Genomic DNA, 19,954 nt, shown 5'->3' with positions numbered 1-19,954 from the left:
CGTCACACCCATGCCAGCTTCTCACAAGGTGACAATGATTACTATGATTAGGTCCCGTGTTGTTTTTTCACTTGCACTCCCACAGGCACTCATCAGGGCACAGTCAGCATGTGTCATCATGGTGTTATCATCAGCTGATGGCACTCGGCAACAATGGACATGTACCGTACATGCTCGTTTCTTGTACTCATTGGTTTATGTAGGTGGTTGAACAGTTCTCTCTCACTCCCCCTCGAGGGCTGCCCTGTAGAACAGGTGGAGGCGTTTACAGACGTTCTGTAAAACTGTCCTTGACACTTAAACCCTATACAGTAGTAAACTAATACTTGGTCTCTGTAGTTGGCCTGCTCTGGCCTGCAACTCAGGGTCACTTTGCCATCTCAGACTCTAAGAATCTACGCATCAAATGTATTTAAATAGGGCCATTAAATGGCCATATTTGTCTTTATTTTTTCAACGTGATCTCCTATAATTGGCTGCCAGCCCAGTATACGCGTCAGCAGTTTTGACGAGGCCTTTCCTCTACAGGAGTAAAATTACTGTAGATGTTACAAGTCCAATTTATATACTTTGTCATACGATGCTAGCCGATCTACAAGCTCACAAGGCGGTGCAATGCGACGCGTTGTGAGCTTGTGGATTCGCTATTTAAATATAAAGTATAAATTAACCACTTACACTCCAGCATCTGAATTCTGGAGAAAACGTGCAGAAAATAACTGATCTAGCTGAACGAAAAATAAATTGAATGTAGAGAGCAAACAGAAAAGGCTCCTGGGGACACCACTCAACAATGTATGGGGCTAAAGTGGTAAGCAATACTTCTATGAAACCTTTCCGCCAGATTCAGACTGGAGACAATAGGCTTGTTTATCTAGTTGCAACATTGTCTGATCCATTTTATTATTTTTAGGAGTCTAGTGGCTAGACTGACCAGACACACACACAGCTGTGTGTGTGTGTGTGTGTGTGTGTGTGTGTGTGTGTGTGTGTGTGTGTGTGTGTGTGTGTGTGTGCGTGTGAGGTGGTCATTGTCGGGAGGTTAAAAAATAAGGTTAAAAATAACCGAGGCGAAGTATTCCTTAAGTGTCCATTATCCAGAAAGAACAGACCGCCGAATTCAGCGATTGACCAATCAAGCATTTAACCAAGCCATGTAAGAACTGTCATTAAGTTACAAAATAGGCTGCAAAACCGATCCCGACGACCTTTCCTGCGTGTCACTCCCCATCTCCTGTAAGTCTACTGTCAATCTGGGAACCCATCAGCAAAAGAAGAAACAGCACCCTCTGCTGTTTGTTTCCCCTGGGGGGGGGGGGGGGGGGCGGGGCCCCAGTAGAAGTGTGTATAACAGGATGTTGGCCCGTTTGGCTGGGCCTCAGCCCTCCACTTCCTGTGGTGCGCCTGTGTTTTCATTCCCACTATCAACAGTGTATACACATTCCGGAATGGCCTTGCTGACAGATTCGGTAGCGCAGCACAACCACATAATCTGTTCTTGAGAGATTAGTCAAATTAAGGCAAAACTCCCCCCCCAAAAAAATATCATAAAAAATATATATATCAGCGTTGGCCCCTGGACTAAATATGCCCAAGGAGGAAGGCTATATACACACAGTTTCAAAACAACCTTTCAAACCGTGCAAGAATCATTATTGCTCACGGGACAAATCACACTTCAGAGGAGTCAATTCCAGCACCCTTGGCTGTCCTTGTCATGTTGTATAGGGGGGGAGGCGCAGGTCATTCATTCATGATGCCACCGCTGTCAACTAGAATGATATGACTCATTACGCTCAGACTGGATTACTGTATTGAGACGACTTGAAAGTCAACAATACTGACCCACTTGCATTACTCATGGCGCGCCCGCCCCCCATCCCAAGGGATTAGACCCTTTCATCTGGCATGAATTCAAACAGATGTGGTAGTTGCTTTTGGGTGGAAAAGTGAAACATCATATACGTCCAAAACTGTTGCAAAACGCATCACATTTGAGACACGTTTTGAGCTTGTAGGTCTGCCTGTTTTAGCTACTTTTTGGTGACACTGGAGTATGATGGAGTATGATGGCATTAAATTACAAAAAATGCTGTCCGCTGTCTGGCTGCAGGCTGTCTGGCTGGCAGACAGGCATACTGTATGGATATAAGAGGTATCTGCCCGGCTCACCAGAACCATTAACCAACCAATTTATTCTAAATGTTGCCTCCTGTTACTGTACTGTATGTGTGCAATGTGCAAAATACTACTTTCTTAGTCTCTGTTGAAGGAGCCTTCCTTAATAGTTTATGCATCGAGGGAGTCTTTTTCTGTCAGTTAACATTAACATATACAGCTTGGTTAAAATAAATGCTTTTCAAGTCCCAACCATTTGAGTGCATGTCTCTGTGGCTTGGTGAAATGGCATCAAATAAAATAAAACATAGGCTACAGACTACATTTCTGAATCACAGAATTACATTATGACTAATTCTCCTCCAATGGGATTAGCGGCAGGTATAAGACAGGATCCCAAAGCGACTAATGAATTACATGAAATGCGATTTGGCTGCAATCACGCTCCCCTCTCAGGTCTGACTAAAGGGCTCCCAAGACTGAAATAATGTCATTTCGCCGTGATTTTGTTTGGCAACAATTGGATTCAGGACAATTTGATACTGATATACAAAACAAACAATGGACTTTGATGGAGGCAGAGTATGTAAAGCTAACCAGATGAGAACGTATTATGACATGACGACATCGTCCGGGATGAAAATGGCAGTAATGGCCGCCCAACCGTGTGCCCAGGCAGGAGACCTAACTAATCCCAGCCTCCCAGGGCAGGCTACATGCTTCCAGCAAAGTAATGTGTTGGCTCACGGCCATGCCACACAGCAAGAGAAGACTTACCGGTAAGTCCAACAGGCACGGTGGAAAATGTTCAACCCAAATAAATATAATGTATACAAAACATACAAAAATATCATCGCTGACAGGTGGAAACCATTTATTCATTTATTTGGTCAATTGATGCCCTACTCTGCATCGTACAATAATGTGGAAATCTACAAGCTCACATCACAGTGCAACGTGTTGTGAGCTTGTAGATCTGATATTTTTGCTATACATTTATAAACTCCTGTTGCTGTCATTCAACAACTGTCCCACGGTCTATTTCTATACTACAATATCCTCCTTCCCTATTTCACAAATCGTTATTCTCTTATGGACAACCATTGATGGTGTCCATAAGTGTAACAAGCCTGCACTTGTCAGTATGGACGCTCTTATTATCTTACCCAGTCAGCATTTTTGTCCCGACACTTGTAATGGTACTTAGTATAGCAATGACCATTTAGGTGAACATCTCAATGTACTGTATGAGATGGGTTAGACATCGGTGCTCTGGGTCTCTTTGCCCTGCCGGGGTCCTAGAGGGCCTCCTGTTATGTTTCTATCCTCCTCTTTAAATTCACAAACACTTCAACCTAGCTCGATATTAATATCTTCTATAATAGTTGTTGCTGGGCTTTAAAAGTATTAACCCATTTAGGTCTGACGTCGAAATTAAAAAAAATGTCTTCGAAATCCTAACAGTTTTCTGAAAAACCTTATGTTTCTGTATCAGTGGTTCTCAAAAAAGGCACAATTTCACGAAATAGCAGACCTACAAGCTCATAGCGCGGCACAGAGTGCCGCGCTATGAGCTTGTAGATCTGCTATTTTTCAATAGCCAAAGTATAACATAATGCTTAAACACGAAAAGGGGTTCCCGACTTCCCGTAAAGAATGGGTTAACAAGAGCTTGTGACTAAATAATTGGAAAACAGGATATTTCTTACAAGGTTTCCACGTGACAGCGGCGTATATCCGCGTCATTTCGCTGATGAATACAAGACCCCATTTGTTAGCACTAAATGAAGAAAACAATTCGGGAGGGTAGGGGGTATGGGGGATGCATTCAGGACCACGGAGAGCAACTCATTCAGCCTCTAATTCGCCGCGATGTGGTTAGATTTATCATGTGGCAGATGTTTGCGGGGGGACTTTTTTTTTCTCCTTTCCCCTCCGACTCAGACACACAGGTGCAGATGCCTTGAGGGGCGGGGGATGGAGGGGGGGGGGGGGCACGCAGGTTTAACAACGGTGGCAATGATGGCAAACAGCTGGTCCAGGAGTCATTCGGTGTGACCTCCGACGCATTTGAATTGCGACCCCTGAATAAACCTGTCAGATGTTGTTAGGTATGGGCTGCCGGGGCAATTCTCCAGCAGCGGGGCCACCTCCCCTCACCCTCTCTCTGTTAAATATGCTACGTCGGTGCCAGTGTCCTGGGGGAACCGGCTTTGACAGTGTGCAGCGGGAGTCTCCTGGCAAGTGCACAAAGGGCCTGACTCCAAGCCTAATGTATTCATTTCTGGCAGCTGTTGATATTTTTACGCACGGTTCCCTTAAGAATGGGAAAGAAGGCACAAAAGCCCTCGCAACGCCAAAAGAAAGATGTAATACCGGCAGCCGACACTTGGGCACCCCTCTTCACGCCAAGGCCATGTGTTGAAAGGGGGGGGGGGGGGGGGGGGGGGAGGCTTTGCAGTGTGCACTTTACCGCATTACAGAAACACACGAGTGTGTGTGTTTATTTCTATTCCCCTCAAGCATACAGTAGTAGATTTCAAGAGATAGTTTATTTTGAGAAACAGACATTGTGAGGACGATGTTTTAGTTAAACTCAGGTTAGGGATATCATTTATACTCGTCATCATGTGTGCGTGTGTGTCTCTGTGTCTCTGTGTGCATGCATTGCATATACTTACGTATTCGCCGTACGCGTCCTGTACGACGGGCGGTGGCGGTCTGTATCCGGCCGGCGGGGGTGCGCCCCGGGCTCTCTGGGCGGGCACACCCCTCCCTCTGGTGGAGGGTACCCGGCTGGGCGGGGCGCCTCTGGGCGCCACGCCACGGGGCACAGCGGCGTGGAGGGGAGGGACTCCTCCTCGACTCCTGGAACCAAACGAGACAAACGGCCACGGGCTTTTAGATCAAAGACCCGTTTAGCATTTCATCGACTGTGCGGTTATATGCACTAGGAAACCAGTGTTTGCCAAACAACGAGTCGGCTCCCCATTTTTTTGATCACGGCGACTATTTTTATTGGTCACGACTCGTTTTTAGATGAAAGAACATTACAGTACAGGGCAGAACAGAGCTGTTATAGAGCAGTTTTATAGCATTTCATTGAGCAGTACAGTACAGTAAGTACTCTCAGAGTTTTACAATATATACATTGGGGGTCCCAGAGATAGAAATGTCATAAATAGGGTCCCCGTAGCCTAATTCAGGTCAAACCGGGGGCCCTTGAAATGAAAACGGTTGAAAATCACTGCTAGAGCCATACAAATCTTCCCTTATTTACAAGTAAAAGTACGGAATTGAAAATGTACAAAAGTATTGGCATCAAAATGTACTTCTCTTTGTTGTATTATATTTCAGCTATGAAAGCCATTTATATGTTAGAAGGGTATGGTACAATAAGCTTAGGCTTCAGCTAAGTTCAAAATGTGTAGCAAATCTATTGAAAATAGCCGATTTACAAGCTCACAATGCGTCACGTTGCAACGCATTGTGAGCTTGTAGATCGGCTATTTTCAAATGGCCAAAATGTATAGGGTTGAAGTGGTTAATGTATGTTTTCTAATCAAAATTAAAATCTCCAAAGTAACAGTATAACTAAAGTTTTCAAATAAATGTAGTGGAGTAAAAGTACAAAGTTTGTCTCTGAGATGTAGTAGAAGTAAAAGTACTGGAAATTGGAAAGTACAAATACCTCAAAATTGTACTTGGTTACTTTCCACCACTGGATATGTCAGAAAGATAATGTTTGAGTGGGTTTTTGTTTCCGTTGGGTTTTGGTTGTGTCACACTTAATAATCTGGACTCAGACTACAATGTAATCAAGATAATCAATAAGATTTTGGGAGTATGGGGTGGGGGTTGACACACCACGTACAATGGTGTAATACAATAATAGACTACATGTTCAGAGCAGAAACGTAGCCTACACTTTAATTGGGTGTGTGGGGGGAAGCTGGCCCCAAACATTTTGAGAAACACTGTGCTAGTGTAAGCGGTTTAAAGATCCAGTCTTAAGCCTGCCGATTTGCTCACAGACGCTCAGGGCTGCCCTGATAATTTTCAGACATGTTTGATATTATTCTGGATCACTGCTGTCTGAGTGGAATGACACAGGAGTGAGCCTGTTTTTGTCTTAACACTGAAAACAGACCATCTACTATTCACTGAAAACAGCCCATCTACAATTCACACTATATATGGACTGTTAGTCCGAACATGCATTAAGGTTGGCGAACATGCACTGCTCCCGTGCTTGCGGTTATGTTTAGGTTAGGGATAGTAATTTCGGAATAATTAACCTTCTGACTAATGACACGGCACCCTATATATACTGTGTGTGTGTGTGTGTGTGTGTGTGTGTGTGTGTGTGTGTGTGTGTGTGTGTGTGTGTGTGTGTGTGTGTGTGTGTGTGTGTGTGTGTGTGTGTGTGTGTGTGTGTGTGTGTGTGTGTGTGTGTGTGTGTGTGTGTGTGTGTGTACATTTATTTTGTGGAAAAAGAGACCCCTTGGTTCCCTCTCCCCTTTCTTGTGGTTACACGATGGAAACTACTTTACTTAAACTGTGACCATGAAGTTGATTCTATTCAAATATATTCTATGTTCTGACAAAAAATATTTTTACGCTCCAAAAGTAAAGGGTAGGGAGACCACCTACAACCACAGCAGATGTAAGTGATATTTTGTGAAATAATTGTATTATATTTGTAATTGTATTATGAGCCATTCTGATTGTGGACCGCAAGGCTGGCAGAGATAAGAGCACACACCTATTGGGTCCCTGAAGCTCTTTAGTAAACAAAATAAATACAGTTTCAGGTCAAGCTCACCATTAACTGCTTTACCCCGAAAGCAACAGCCAGACGAATTTTCCGGAAGTGCATTATTTGTCAACGGGACCCGGCAACTACTGGCGATAGAGGCGATAGCAGGCGAAGGTCGAAAAGTGGGCGGGGGAATGTTGGCCGAAATAATTCATCTTTTGGGCGACGTCGCCCGGCGATAGTGGGCGATAGCCAATGAAATTCAAGAGACACTCGCCGTTGGTCTCTAAGGTCTCCCGCTGTTAAAGCGTAGTGTTAGGATCTCGATAAGCTCACTGTGTTGCCTGATGTGATTGGCAATCACTGTAAGTGTTGAATTCTTGCTTTGGAAGAGTGAGAGGTGGCATTGTTCACACCTTATTGTATGAGTTATTCCAACACGGTTGAAAATAACCTTTTTTTTTAGGGTACCTTTAAATAAATACAGTAAGTAAGGAAAGGAGAAAAACTACACACTTCCTGGGGTAAGTTTAATTATCATCGGTGAATCGGTGATTGAGAAGTCGTGAAAACACAGCGTTCTGATCTGCGAACGTTGTCAAGTTGCCAGTGAATTCAAAACCGTTCCACCGATGATGACAGCTATAGACAGGTGGTCTCGTAGAACTTAATTTTTTTGCACCCAAATGAGTTTTCTTTTTCTTTTTTTAAAGGCAGCCAGCGCACTGATCTATCTCCAGCACTAACTTTATTCATGCACTGAAACCCCCCCAGAGGGACCTCTATCAGGTCACTGTTTCACTACTTTCCATTTCATCTTTAATGGAGCTGTAGATTACAGATCTGGGGCACGCCGTAAATCTTCTCTCTCGCATTTTCATGGCTAAAGGGGGACATCATCATAAAATAGACACTGATGTAAAAAATGTCCATTCATTGTCAATGGGATCCTAATATTTGTGTTGGGACAAAGTTTGTGCACACACACCAAAAGCTGGACATAAGGGGGGGGGGGGGGGCTATAGCGCCCCACAAAAATCACACTTGTGTGAAGTGAGGGGCGCTCACTGTATTTATATCGGCCACATGACATCTTACGTCGTCCCTCAGTGCCCTAAACAAACATTACCATCCATTATAGACTCTCGGTTAGAATATTAACCCAGAACTAACCCCCAGTTTTAAGCATTATGTTATGCTTTAGCTATTGAAAAATAGCAGATCTACAAGCTCATAGTGCCGCGCTACGAGCTTGTAGATGTGCTATTTTTTTTTAATCGTGAAAATGTGGCGCAAATCTTTGAATATAATCTTTCAGAGCGAACGTTTTAAACTCAAATCTTTGCTTCTGGGAGGTCCCTGGAACAACATATTTTCAGATGGGGGTCGGTGGCCAATTGCATATATTTTTGGGGGTCCTTGCCATGAAAATGTTTGAGAATGACTGACTTAGAAACATGGCTTTTTCAGAAGACTGTCAGAAGACATTTTGTAGAATCGTCATCAGGTCTAAATGGGTTAACGCTCCTAACGAGAGATCAGTTTTACGACGACGAAATAACTAAAGGAACATTTCACCTCCCGGTTTTGGGGGCACATGAAAGGGGTTTTCAGAGTAAAATCTCCCTTATCTGCTTGGCACTCTAGCGCCATTATTCTGAAAAGTTCCCCCGGCACCCAAAGTGCTCTAAACAAACATTGAAGAATCATATTTAATCATAGTTTTTCTATTGTGAATGTTCTAGTTATTATTCCTGTGCAGCACTTTGTGGCTCATGCCAATAGAAAGGTGCTATATAAATAAAGTTATTATAAAATAAAGTTATTATAGACTTGGCTGCCACATGCATGCTGCAATCTCCAAAAGCCATGCGGAAAAGGATGGCCTCTATAAACTCATAACTTGTCGCATCATCGCATGGCTGTAATTACAATGTAATTCAAACGGCAGCCATTTACATTCTGTCACCGAGCAATGCAACACGCTCTACTGTATATGACCTTGTTTATCTTTCTCTTTTTTTAATACGTTTGCCTATGATGACATGCAAAAGAACAGGGACGCCGGGTTGGAAGTAGCCTGGGGTCCACCTATGCTTTCTATGGCAGGATCCGCCGGGAGAATCTACCAGACTAAATAATAGAGAGAGAGGAGTTTGTGTCCGTGTGTGTGTGTGTGTGTGGGTGTGTGCGTCAATTTAACAAAGGTGCAGACGATCAGAAATCAGCAGAGAGTGATCGACGTTTGCGCTACTCTATGCCGTATTGAAGTGGAGTCGGCCCCAGAACTTAGAAATAAAAAAACGTCTGGGTTTCCGAGGCTAGGTTGGAAGTGGTTAAAAGTAACAGAACACTGGTTACAGCATGCAGAGTGTATAGCACATATATGTTGCTGTTCCAAGGTCCTGCGGGGCATTGTTTCTTATCAGCACTAATAAAGAGACCGTATTAGACATGGTAAATGCTAATTAAACTATAATTCCAACCACAGCCAATTAAATTCTGTCCCCGAGCAATACAAACACCTTCTGTGTGACCTTGTTTATCTTTACAATCCAATGAAAAGATTGTTTGTTTGCTTTTACAAACACAAAAAGGCAAACAGTGCGGCGGTCGATTTGTTTTCCTCCAGTCAAGTTTTTAAAGCCCGGCGTCGGTGCAGACAATTGCGAAGGCCTTGAGGATTTGTGCTTTTGTTCTCGCGGACTCTCTGAGGATTGTAGACTCAGTAGGACAGTCGATAAACGGCTGTAAAATGCAGATCAGTTGCATCTCAGGGCTTTTATGCAAATTGACATCGTTTGTGCTACCAGACATTGCATCAGTGTACAATCTCGCACATCATATGATACAGTTTTTGTTACAATGAAACAAAAAACGTTCAGTCTGATGGGCTCACCAACTGGTCTAATGGATTTCAGATACGTTAGTCCTAACTTAAAGCTATACTTTTTTTTGCTTAAACCTACTCGTTGACGGTATCAAGAAAGTTATTCGAAGCAGACGGCACACCATACTGGACAGCAGATGTGCCTCCATCTTTATAAATACCCATCGACGGCATAAACCGATACGTCTCGCGGCATTCTGCACTGCAGCGCGTTGTGAGGTTTTTGTACAGGTTAAAAACGACAGAAGGATACAAAATATGGAAGGTTGACCTTTAGTCGGTGATGTACGCAACACAGCTGCAGCTAATAAAGAATAATAATTTAGGTGTGCCACTGTGTTAAGGGTGCAAGCAGCTGTTGACTGTACGGTCTATGCTTGTGTAACGCCTGTGGATTTGTGTCTGCCGGGTCTCACATGTGGAAAGCCAACATCTTAACCACTAGGCCGGGGGAGATATTAGACTTTTAGGTCATCAGGCTGAGGCTGTGAATGTGAGCCAACACTTGCACATGGACACACCTCAATCTAACACACCTGCTATTTATATGTACTAAATAAGTAAATATCAGCCTGCCATGTTTTTTTCTGTAGTTTTTATCCTGTACAGTACAGGAACACAAATGACAGAACTCAGCCATGTGTCATTGCCCATAGACATTGGGCTACAGTATATGCACAGTACAGGATGCATTTACGTGGGCACCATGTGTTAGCGCCTGGTGCAACGCACCCTGAGTTAGTCATGCGTGTGTTTTAGGCATTTACATTAATCAAACCAATCAGAGTGTCAGCTGCCATCACCTTTTAAGAACGACCTGCGTCCGCCGTGAGGCGCAAGTCCTATATTTAAGTGGCAGAGATCAGAAGACGCACACAACGCTTCGTAACTCACTCCCAAATGTCCCAGCAATCTGATGAAGACTCACCTCAATATAATTCAGATAGCATGCCGTTTTTTATTTTGATAGTGTTTTGTTTAGCCCATTTTGGGCAGGAACCCCTTTAGGTGTTTTACAATTTACAATTTAGGCATTTAGCAGACGCTCTTAATCCAGAGCGACTTACATTAAGCAAGAACAAAAGCATGGGAATACATCACATAAAAGCATTTATCATGAAACATGCGTAAGCTAAGAAAGTAACAGTGGAATATCTATATAATGAAACTATACAGGCTGAGGCTGTTGTTATAATTTAGCTATTGAAAAATAGCAGATCTACAAGCTTGTAGCGCGCCACTCAGTGGCGCGCTACAAGGAGGAGGTCAGGTCTAAATGAGTTAGACTGCTGCTTTGTTCTTGGTTTTACCTGTGATCCTTGAGGCACTTTACCTGTTTACCGAGGCACTGCACTCGCCCTGCGCTTCTGTTTACCTTGCTTATTGGACGTCTCTCTGGAGTCTGGACAGACGAGCGTCTGCTATCTACACGCCAAAACTGTCAATTATTGTCGCATAACAACTTTGACTGAAGCGAGTCTTAGATATAGGAAGACGGAACGAACAGGCACGATTCCACAGCGTGTACACATGATACAAAGTCGGTGCGGTTTCGGAAGCAGCTCGTCTTACCTGGGAGCCCCAGGAGCAGGTGGTGTTCCTCTGCTGCGCGTCGGGGGCGCAGACTTGCCCCGCACCGCCGGCACCTTGGCGTCCTCCGAGCCGCCATTTAAGTACGTGAGCTCCTGCAGCTGGGCCTGTCTGATCTCATCATTGTAGTCCTGCGCGCGCACGCACAACGCACCACACACACGCACACGCACACACACACACAGTTACTATACTTGTGAGGACAGCTTGTAGAAGATTGTAATCTTAACCACTTGAAATCCAGCATCTATATGTAAATAATTAATAATCATTTCCTCCCGACACAGGCCAGGAAGGAGGGCTTGTACAGCACAGTACAGTACAGCACAGTACAGCACAGCACAGCACCACTCACTTCAGACGCGTCAGATTTTTCAATTTTGTTCCCAGTTTTGATTTACAGTAGTTATGAGCAGTCCTCCCCTCCTGGAGAGTTTGTAACCCCCTGCCCTGAAGAAGAGAATCAAGACAATATTGAAAAGTAAACCGTTTGGACGGCTGTTCTTGGGAGCTGGGAAGGTCGGAAGGTTTCCACACCTGTATACAACAGGCTCACAACATGTCGCGACGCAATGCTTGTGGATCGGCTACTTTTGGTTGCTCAACACAGTCCCGTATAACTCAACACCTGCACGTATAACTCCAACCCCAAGCCATAAACATGACCTCCAAGTACCTCGTCTTAACCCTAACCAGCATCTTGTCCTAAATGGGAACACCTTTCAAACCTCTGTCAGGACCAGGACAGTATCCTCACAATGTCTATATCTCTCACACACACACGCACGCACGCACGCACGCACGCGCACAGCGTGCGCTCGCTCGCTTTCAATTACACTGTATTAAATTACGTCCTTTATCTCCAGGGTTACAGCCCCGGGAATATCTAATTAATGTACTTTACCAGTGCCGGCGTGACCGCTACCCCCGAGGCTGTGAAACATTTCAGATACCCCGCTGATAAACCCCGCGGGCGGGACCCCGTTTGGCTTTATCGCCGCACAGTTGTTTCCATCGGCGGAATTAAAAAAGCCCGCAATTAATATGGAAATAGGTCTTTATTCACGCAGTGATTGATTTGATTGTCGTGTGGGGAACCGTATCGACATGTGACGTTAACTACAGCAGGTACTGTATTGGAGGGGGGGTGGGGGTGGGGAGGGGAAACATTACAGTTCATTTATAATGGATGGAGCGCGAGAGTGACTGGGTTTCCGCCGGGACTGGGAGTGCCACAGTGGCCCACTCTGAGGGACTACTATTACCTTCCGAGTGTGTTAAGCCATTCTTGTTGTACCCACCTCCACGACTAATTAAGAGTTCCCATGGGGCCGGCCCGACTAATTAGCATAGGTTTTTAGGCCCGACCCGGCCCTAAAGCGCCGGGTCGGGCCTGGCCGGGGTTGGGGCAGAATTTGAGAACTCTACACAGAGTAAAAGTGTGAAACGCCAGTCAGCACCATCTTCATAATAGATAAATACACAAACGGACAGGACAGAACTCTTATTTTTATTATTAAAAAGTGTCAGGCTTATGTGGACTCGCAGCGTGGCGCATTGTGTACTTAGGTTGTTTATTTTCGGTGAAGAGTTGCAACACAATTTTATAAATGATGTTATGGGGGTCCCTGCTTCATCTCTTTCTCAGCTAAGGGGTCCTTGGACTGAAAGACATTGAAGACGCCTGCTCTACACCAAATCTCCTATTCCAGGAATGTATAGTGACTTTAGTGTATAGACAAACTAAAAAGTGAGGGGGATGAGTCTGACACACTGCCAAAAAACAGATTGGCTGAGATCAAATAATATACGTTTAACCACGTGAACCCTATCGTCCCTTTTCTGGTGCAAATGTTAGGCGTAAATATAGCAGATCTACAAGTTTGTATAGAGCTGGCGGGTCAGGATGCAAGTGGTTAATGGCCTTTAATAAATATTGTGCACCGAAAATTATATTCAACATAATCACAGCAATCAGAAGCAAAATGGCAAAACGGCGGAACAACAAATACAGCATCTCACTCCGTCTCTCTCTCTCTCTCTCTCTCTCTCTCTCTCTCTCTCGCTGTTATCAGTCGCTACGCAGGTGTGCAGATAACAATGTTCGCACCCATATCCCCATGACCCAATTATGTGTAATCACCGTGATTGTGCAGTAACAAAACAAACAACCAAAAAACAACCAAGATATATGTGAGAGAGAGGGAGGGGGAGGGGGGAGGGAGAGATGCAGGCAGGCAGGCAGACACAGACAGACAGACAGACAGAGGGGGCATAGAGATGCAGAGAGAGAAACAGACGGGAGAGGTCTATATCATTTTAAAATAGAAATTTAGTATAGACGTTTTGATTTGTTCAGAAGTTATATATTTCTTCATCACTTAAGCCCTGTAAACTTCTAGACAGACAGACAGACAGACAGAACATACTGGTATGAGGAACTTCTTGATCTCCTCCAGAGCGTGACCCATCCTGGCGTAGGCCTCTGCCGGCGGCGCAAACACCTCGATGAGAACGTGCAGGTCTTCGTTGAGGTGATGATATTTGGCCTCTCCGCCCTTTCGTAGCTCCTCTTCCTGTCGGAACAACACACACACACACACACACACACACACACACACACACACACACAGAGAGAACCACTACATTTTATATCCCATACGTATCAACATACGTTTGTCAGAAAACTGTAACATTTTAGAAGGATGGGTAAGGCACTGGTTCTCAAACTGTAACATTTCCAAGAACCCTCATAACACTAGACTACTATAGAGTGTACAAATGCTTGACCACATTTGGAGCCATACATCATAGATGATGTCATAGATGTCTGCTGTCATAGATGATGTCACAGGCTGCAACATGTCGGAGATCCACATTGGAGGCACATGTACCGTTCCTTCCTACACGTTGACATGTTTGATGTCTGCTGCTAAGTGATGTCTCATCTGCACATGAGACTACGGCTATATATATTACAGCACAAGTGATAAAAACGTGGCGAGGATCTCCCGGTTTGGGGCCGTGGGCTGGACCCACGGGGTTGGAGCCTTGGGTGGACGGGTTAAAAATGGAAGCGAGCGGGGGGCCAGCGTGGTAATTGCCGATGTCAGCCGATGACACACATTACCCTGGAGGCCAGGGGGCCCGGCCTCAAAGGGACCCGACCCGCCCACGGCCTCCCGCGCTGGGAAAACGGGCTCCCCCGTTCGGTTTTTCCTCACTTGTTAATGGTTTCCTCACATTATCTTGTCACTATTGTAATACAGGAACCAGTGGAGAAACAGATCCTAAGGAGAAAGTGGGGATGGATTGGCCACACCCTGAGGAAACCGGCAGCTAGCACAACGCGCCAGGCACTGACTTGGAACCCCCAGGGGAAGCGGAAGAGAGGGCGGCCTAGGAACACCTGGAGGCGGGACACTGAGGCGGAGCTGAAGAGACAGGGAATCAGCTGGGGAGAGGCGGAAAGGAAAGCCCAAAACCGTGTTGGATGGAGAAGAGTCGTTGATGGCCTATGCTCCACTGGGAGCGACGGGCCTAAGTAAGTAAGTAAATTGTAATACTGCACCTCATCTGTTACTAGAACTCCTGCCATTTCAACTGTTAAAACACCAAAACGGGTTCCCGTCCAGAATGGGCTTATACATAATTGTCACCGTCGGTGTCATAATTATATGTCCAAAACAGTTTTCAGGAAATGGAACAAAAATATTCAGAAATAGTGACAATAAGAGCGCCCGCATGGCCAAGTGGTCCAGACTCCAGGCGCACGCCACATACTGTATATAGGCTCATGCATCGCGTGTTCGAGTCCCGTTCATGACGACCTTTGCTGCAGGTCTCTCCCCTTCTCTCTCTCTCCCTCTTTCCTGTCAGTCTTCACAAGAAACTATCAATGAAACCAAAAACGAATCTTTGTGACAATTGCAGATGTGCAAACTCTGAGCTATTTGCACTACTTTTGCTTGACACTCTTGTACAACGAAGTAGGGCATCAAGTGATAAAAACAAAACTTAAAAAGTCGAAATATGGAGCAACGATGAATATTTGACATACGTGACCTGTTTTCCTTGGTCCCCCCCCCCCCCCCCCCCTCCTTTACATTCTTCTTCCCTTTCTTCAAAACTAATGATAGGAACGCTGAGCTTGTAAAGAAAATGGTTTCACTCGCTTTTTTCTACCTGTGAACCTGTGATGTGACGATAAACAAGTCAATGTTTTTCCAAGTTGAAACTTTAGCAACAAAAGTCGAGAGATTGTCCTCAGCCTCCAGATGAGCAAAGCATTTAGAGTCTTTATCGAACGAGACGTCTAATGAATGAGTCTGATCAAGTTCCAAGGCCAACAAACTTTTCATGGATTTTCATCTTGGTTGATACTTAACCGACGTAAATACAGTACCACAGCTAAAAGGATCTATCTCAGTTTGTCTTTGTTGTTGTTGTCTGCAACTCCGTAACAAAATGAGGCTTGATAACTTTGGAGGCATAAGATGCAATCCGATAGTTACACGAAGACAAACGCAAAAGTCATTCCGGCTGTCATCAACTCTCTCTCTCTCTCCGTCTCTCTGCTAACAGAATGTTGCCCGCGGTCCTCATCAATTGTTGATGATGTGACACTTAACTGATCGCTGCGAGTCCCCTCACAGCTGCCTGTCCTCATAACAAATGTACTAAATGAAGCCAGCTGAAAACAACACATGGCTGTGAGCACTCGCATGTACTCCATCATGGTGTCACTCCTGCATCCTCGCGTTTCATCTCATCTGCACTGAAGACTATGTAACCGTTAAATTAGGCTCCGATGTGCGATGGAAATGTCACGTCTGCGAGCTCACAGCCTATGCGTTTTTTTCCGACGTGGGACACCGCCGTATGACAATGTATAAATCGACAGACAAAGGCAGTCTGGTGTAATTTTGCGTATTGAGTCATACTTGATAGGGCGCAATATTGATTGGAAATCTAATACTAGATTGCGATCAAGGGGCTTTTGAATTATTTCAGGACCTTGGTATTTGCACTCATGATGATCGATCTTTTCAAGTCGTCCTTAATGCTGAGATAAGAGAATAATAGCGTTTCTTTCCCCGAAATGGAGGGTATTGGTATTGTGACACTGCTACGGGGAATTGATTAATTAAAACCTCTGCATTATCGCTCATGTCTTTACAATTACGCACAATGGATTCGCGGAGGCTTGTTGAATTTGTATACTTACGGTAAGTGCTGAAAAGACTCCTGAGACATATAAGTGACTAAAGTTTTACGAGTGAAGTTTTGACCGAGGATTATTAAGACATTTCTGTCGTGTCCCATACAGTAATTCTGATTATATAAGGTTTAATAACCTTCAGTTTGGTGGGAGTTATCGTTAGAATTAATTTGATGAGTCATTATCTGCCAAAGGTTAGGGGTGGTTCATTTTTAATTGTACCATCAAAGCTGGCATGAGTAATGAGAGGTGAACTCAACTCGCCGCCGTTTCGCCGCATATGACACGTCTCATTAGTCCCGGGTGTTTACTTACTTAAAGAATATTAATATTTTAACCATTTTCAGTCTGGCGCATCCCTATTGTGTGCATGTCATTATACGTATAGGTGAACATTTACCCCCCAAAAAAGCTAGCTTGTATAACAGTTATTTTTCAGGATAGTTGGCACTATGGAAGGAAGAAATGCTTTTTGTGCAGTTTGAAAACACATGAAAGTATCATTTGCATTATTAAAGTGACAAAATAGCAGCAGGAATGTAAGTCGCTCTGGATCAAGAGCGTCTGCTAAATGCCTAAATTTTAAATTGAATGAGCTCACGGTTTCATGTGCGTGGTCACAGTGGCATGGTTAGAGGAACAAACTTAGAGTAATAATTATTACAATACAATATTGGGTATTCGGAGGTATTGAATAGGCATATAGGCTATAGGGCATACTGTAGGTTAAAACAATTACGCGAGTAGGAGAAAAAAAAAGCTCTGGCTTAACAGAAAACACCTCCAAAAAGAAACCTCAAACACAGTAGTGAGTGGTACAGCAGTTGTAGTTCCTCACCACAAGTTGCCAACAATAGACTGCAGCACTCCAACATAGGTCGGACCAGAGACTATGTAAACAGTTAGCGCGGTCTGTGCCAGTGCGAGACTTCTCACACACAGGGCAGACAGAAGCAGGCCAGCGTCCTGTTATTGATGGTTAGAAATAGCACAGCCCCCCTCCCGCAAAAAAAACCCAACTACCACAGCGTCAGACGAACAGGTTTTAGCCCAGTTTCAGTATTTCGAAAGGGGGGGGAGGGTGGGGGGGGGGGGGGGGGGAGAGAAAACTCCAGGCTTCTCCGGGGCATTCCGATGGCGGCGAAGCAAGTTACTTCCCCCCTCCCTCTCCGCTGCATGCAAGGCAGTGTCTCTGATGTCACCTAATTATAAATAACCTTCTTTTAAGAGTGCCTGTGGTATGTTAATGATATGGTAATTCCCCCATAAATCTGTGCTTTACGAGGAGAGGGCCTCCTTTGTGGATAGCACCATCACTGATTGAACCGCCAGTGTTGGGCTGTGTGTGTGTGTGTGTGTGTGTGTGCGCGCGCGCGCGCGCGCGCGTGCGCGCGTGCGTGCGTGCGTGCGTGCGTGCGTGCGTGCGTGCGTGCGTGCGTGCGTGCGTGTGTGTGTGCGTGTGTGCGTGTGTGCGTGTGTGTGTGTGTGTGTGTGTGCGCGCAGTGTTTCCATTGCAAATACGAGACACGCTCGTGAATGTCTGTCCTCTCTCCTCTCCCTCGTGTGATTCCCTCTCCGCTCCGTGTATCTCTTGATACACGTACAGTAGATGCATGTCACATTCATATCCCTATATAATCATTTTGGAATGATTTATTCCAGTATAGCCTAATCTGCATGTTCCCAATTCGTCATTCAAGCAAAGGCCTTTTAAAAAAAAACGTGCCATAATTTGCTGTAAAATGTTCCTATCAATCTTTCTTTTTTTCCTCTTTCTGTTCGTTTTACTTTCCATTGGTGAATATCTCAATACAGAAAAGGGAGCTGTGTGGGGCGATCGTGTGTCCTTGTGTTATTGTGTTTGTGTGTGCGTGTGTGTGTTTGTTATTGTGGTGCCAGCCATGCGACCATGTGTTCATCATACGTGGCTCAACCTCTCCCGGCACTGATAAGCTGCACCAACGACTCGCCGCGTCTCAGCCCAGCGGCTCGTTTAGCAGCGGGAGATTACAGCTGTCTCCGGTATTCTTCTGCCAACACATGCGCCAACGCGTGACGTTTCATTCGTTATTTTCATTAAACCGTTTTATCGTCGACTTTTCAGTTTTTTTAAATGTCAGCTGAGTACTTTGAAGGGCTTGCGCCAAGCACGTTAGCTCGGTATAAACAAAAGTTGGCGACATAACGTCCATACACACTCCTCGGAGATACCCTCTCCGGTTCCTTCTGTGGCTGGGGAACAAGGAAAAAGTCCATTTGTATTTGCTGCTATGATGCTGTTTTTGCAGTTCCCGACACTACAATACATGACTATAGTGTGGCTTGTAGGCAGGCCAACTTATCCGTTGGGCCAGTGGGGTTGGGCCACGCTATGGGGGGCCACCAAAAACTACTGGCCCCGGGGCCCTCATGGGGGTTATTCCGTCCCGAAGAAAAAACATAACAACATGCATGTTCCTTAATGCAATTCCAATAGTCTATAGCCCTAAACAACAATGTTGGATTTGGCCGCACCGTATGTGTGTCTCAAAGAATTGGCACCACCTTCTGCATGTACGTTAAGCCCGGTTTGTAGCTTCGTCGTGCGGCGGTGATGCACAAGCCCTCAAAGCTGTGGGCCGGTAGAACGGCTATATTTCGGCAGCATAAATGAAGTGTTTGCATTTCCCACTCGTCTCCTGAAAGGCCATTGAAAGCGGGAGTCAGTCAAAGTGCCCGGCAGAGCCCTGCAGTGTCTGCTGACAGGGCTTAGGCAGTAAAGAATACTCTCACTGCTAGCTCTGAGCTTTACCCTGTTCAGATGAAATATTTAAAGGACTAGGACAGGGCGCTGGATGTTGTGGTTCTATTACCTGCACCTGGATGACAGACAGGGGAGGACAACAAATCATTGATGCCACGGCCAATTGGGGGGGAAATGTTTTTTTTTTATCTGCCTTTCTGACACTGAAAGTGAGTCACCATTCAAACACACATGATGAATCTATTCATGAAATAGTTTCTTTATAACTTTGTGAGAAAAAGCTTCCTTCGACAAAATACACCATATTTTGTTCAGGCGTATGTGAATTGTGAAGCCCCATTATGTTTCCCGCAACAATGTCGGAACCAGTGCTGATATTTTGGGTAATTTATCAAGTAAGGATCCGGAAACTTGCAGAGAATATTATGTGTTTCTTGTTAAATATATATATACTGCTACAGCACAAAAACTAAATGATGTGTAGCTTCGCTTGTGAGCTTGTTCAGATCGAGACACACACTGGAGAGGTTTACACACACACGTCGTGCACGCAGAGAGGTTTATGTGCATGTGCACGTGGGCTGGGCGATTTGGCGGTTGATTTAAGCTCACCTTAAGCATTGTTCTTCCTCT

At 44.9% G+C, this 19,954-nt stretch overlaps 1 protein-coding gene across 1 annotated transcript in view; it reads right to left on the bottom strand.

Annotated features, from left to right (window-relative positions):
- khdrbs3 (KH domain containing, RNA binding, signal transduction associated 3) overlaps window positions 1-19,954 on the bottom strand; it is a 121,186-nt gene that overhangs the window by 22,675 nt on the left and 78,557 nt on the right. The window contains exons 4-6 of the mRNA XM_080787408.1: window positions 13,787-13,933; window positions 11,340-11,488; window positions 4,800-4,986 (exon numbers count right to left, since the gene is read on the bottom strand). Of these exons, the coding sequence (XP_080643534.1) occupies window positions 4,800-4,986; window positions 11,340-11,488; window positions 13,787-13,933 (483 nt within the window). The remainder of the gene's footprint in view (window positions 1-4,799; window positions 4,987-11,339; window positions 11,489-13,786; window positions 13,934-19,954) is intronic.

Source organism: Protomyctophum bolini (genome assembly GCF_963924005.1).
Source record: "Protomyctophum bolini genome assembly, chromosome: 17".
Lineage (NCBI taxonomy): Eukaryota > Metazoa > Chordata > Actinopteri > Myctophiformes > Myctophidae > Protomyctophum > Protomyctophum bolini.
Note: the sequence above shows the minus strand (reverse complement) of the source record. Positions and strands in the feature narration are given on the sequence as shown.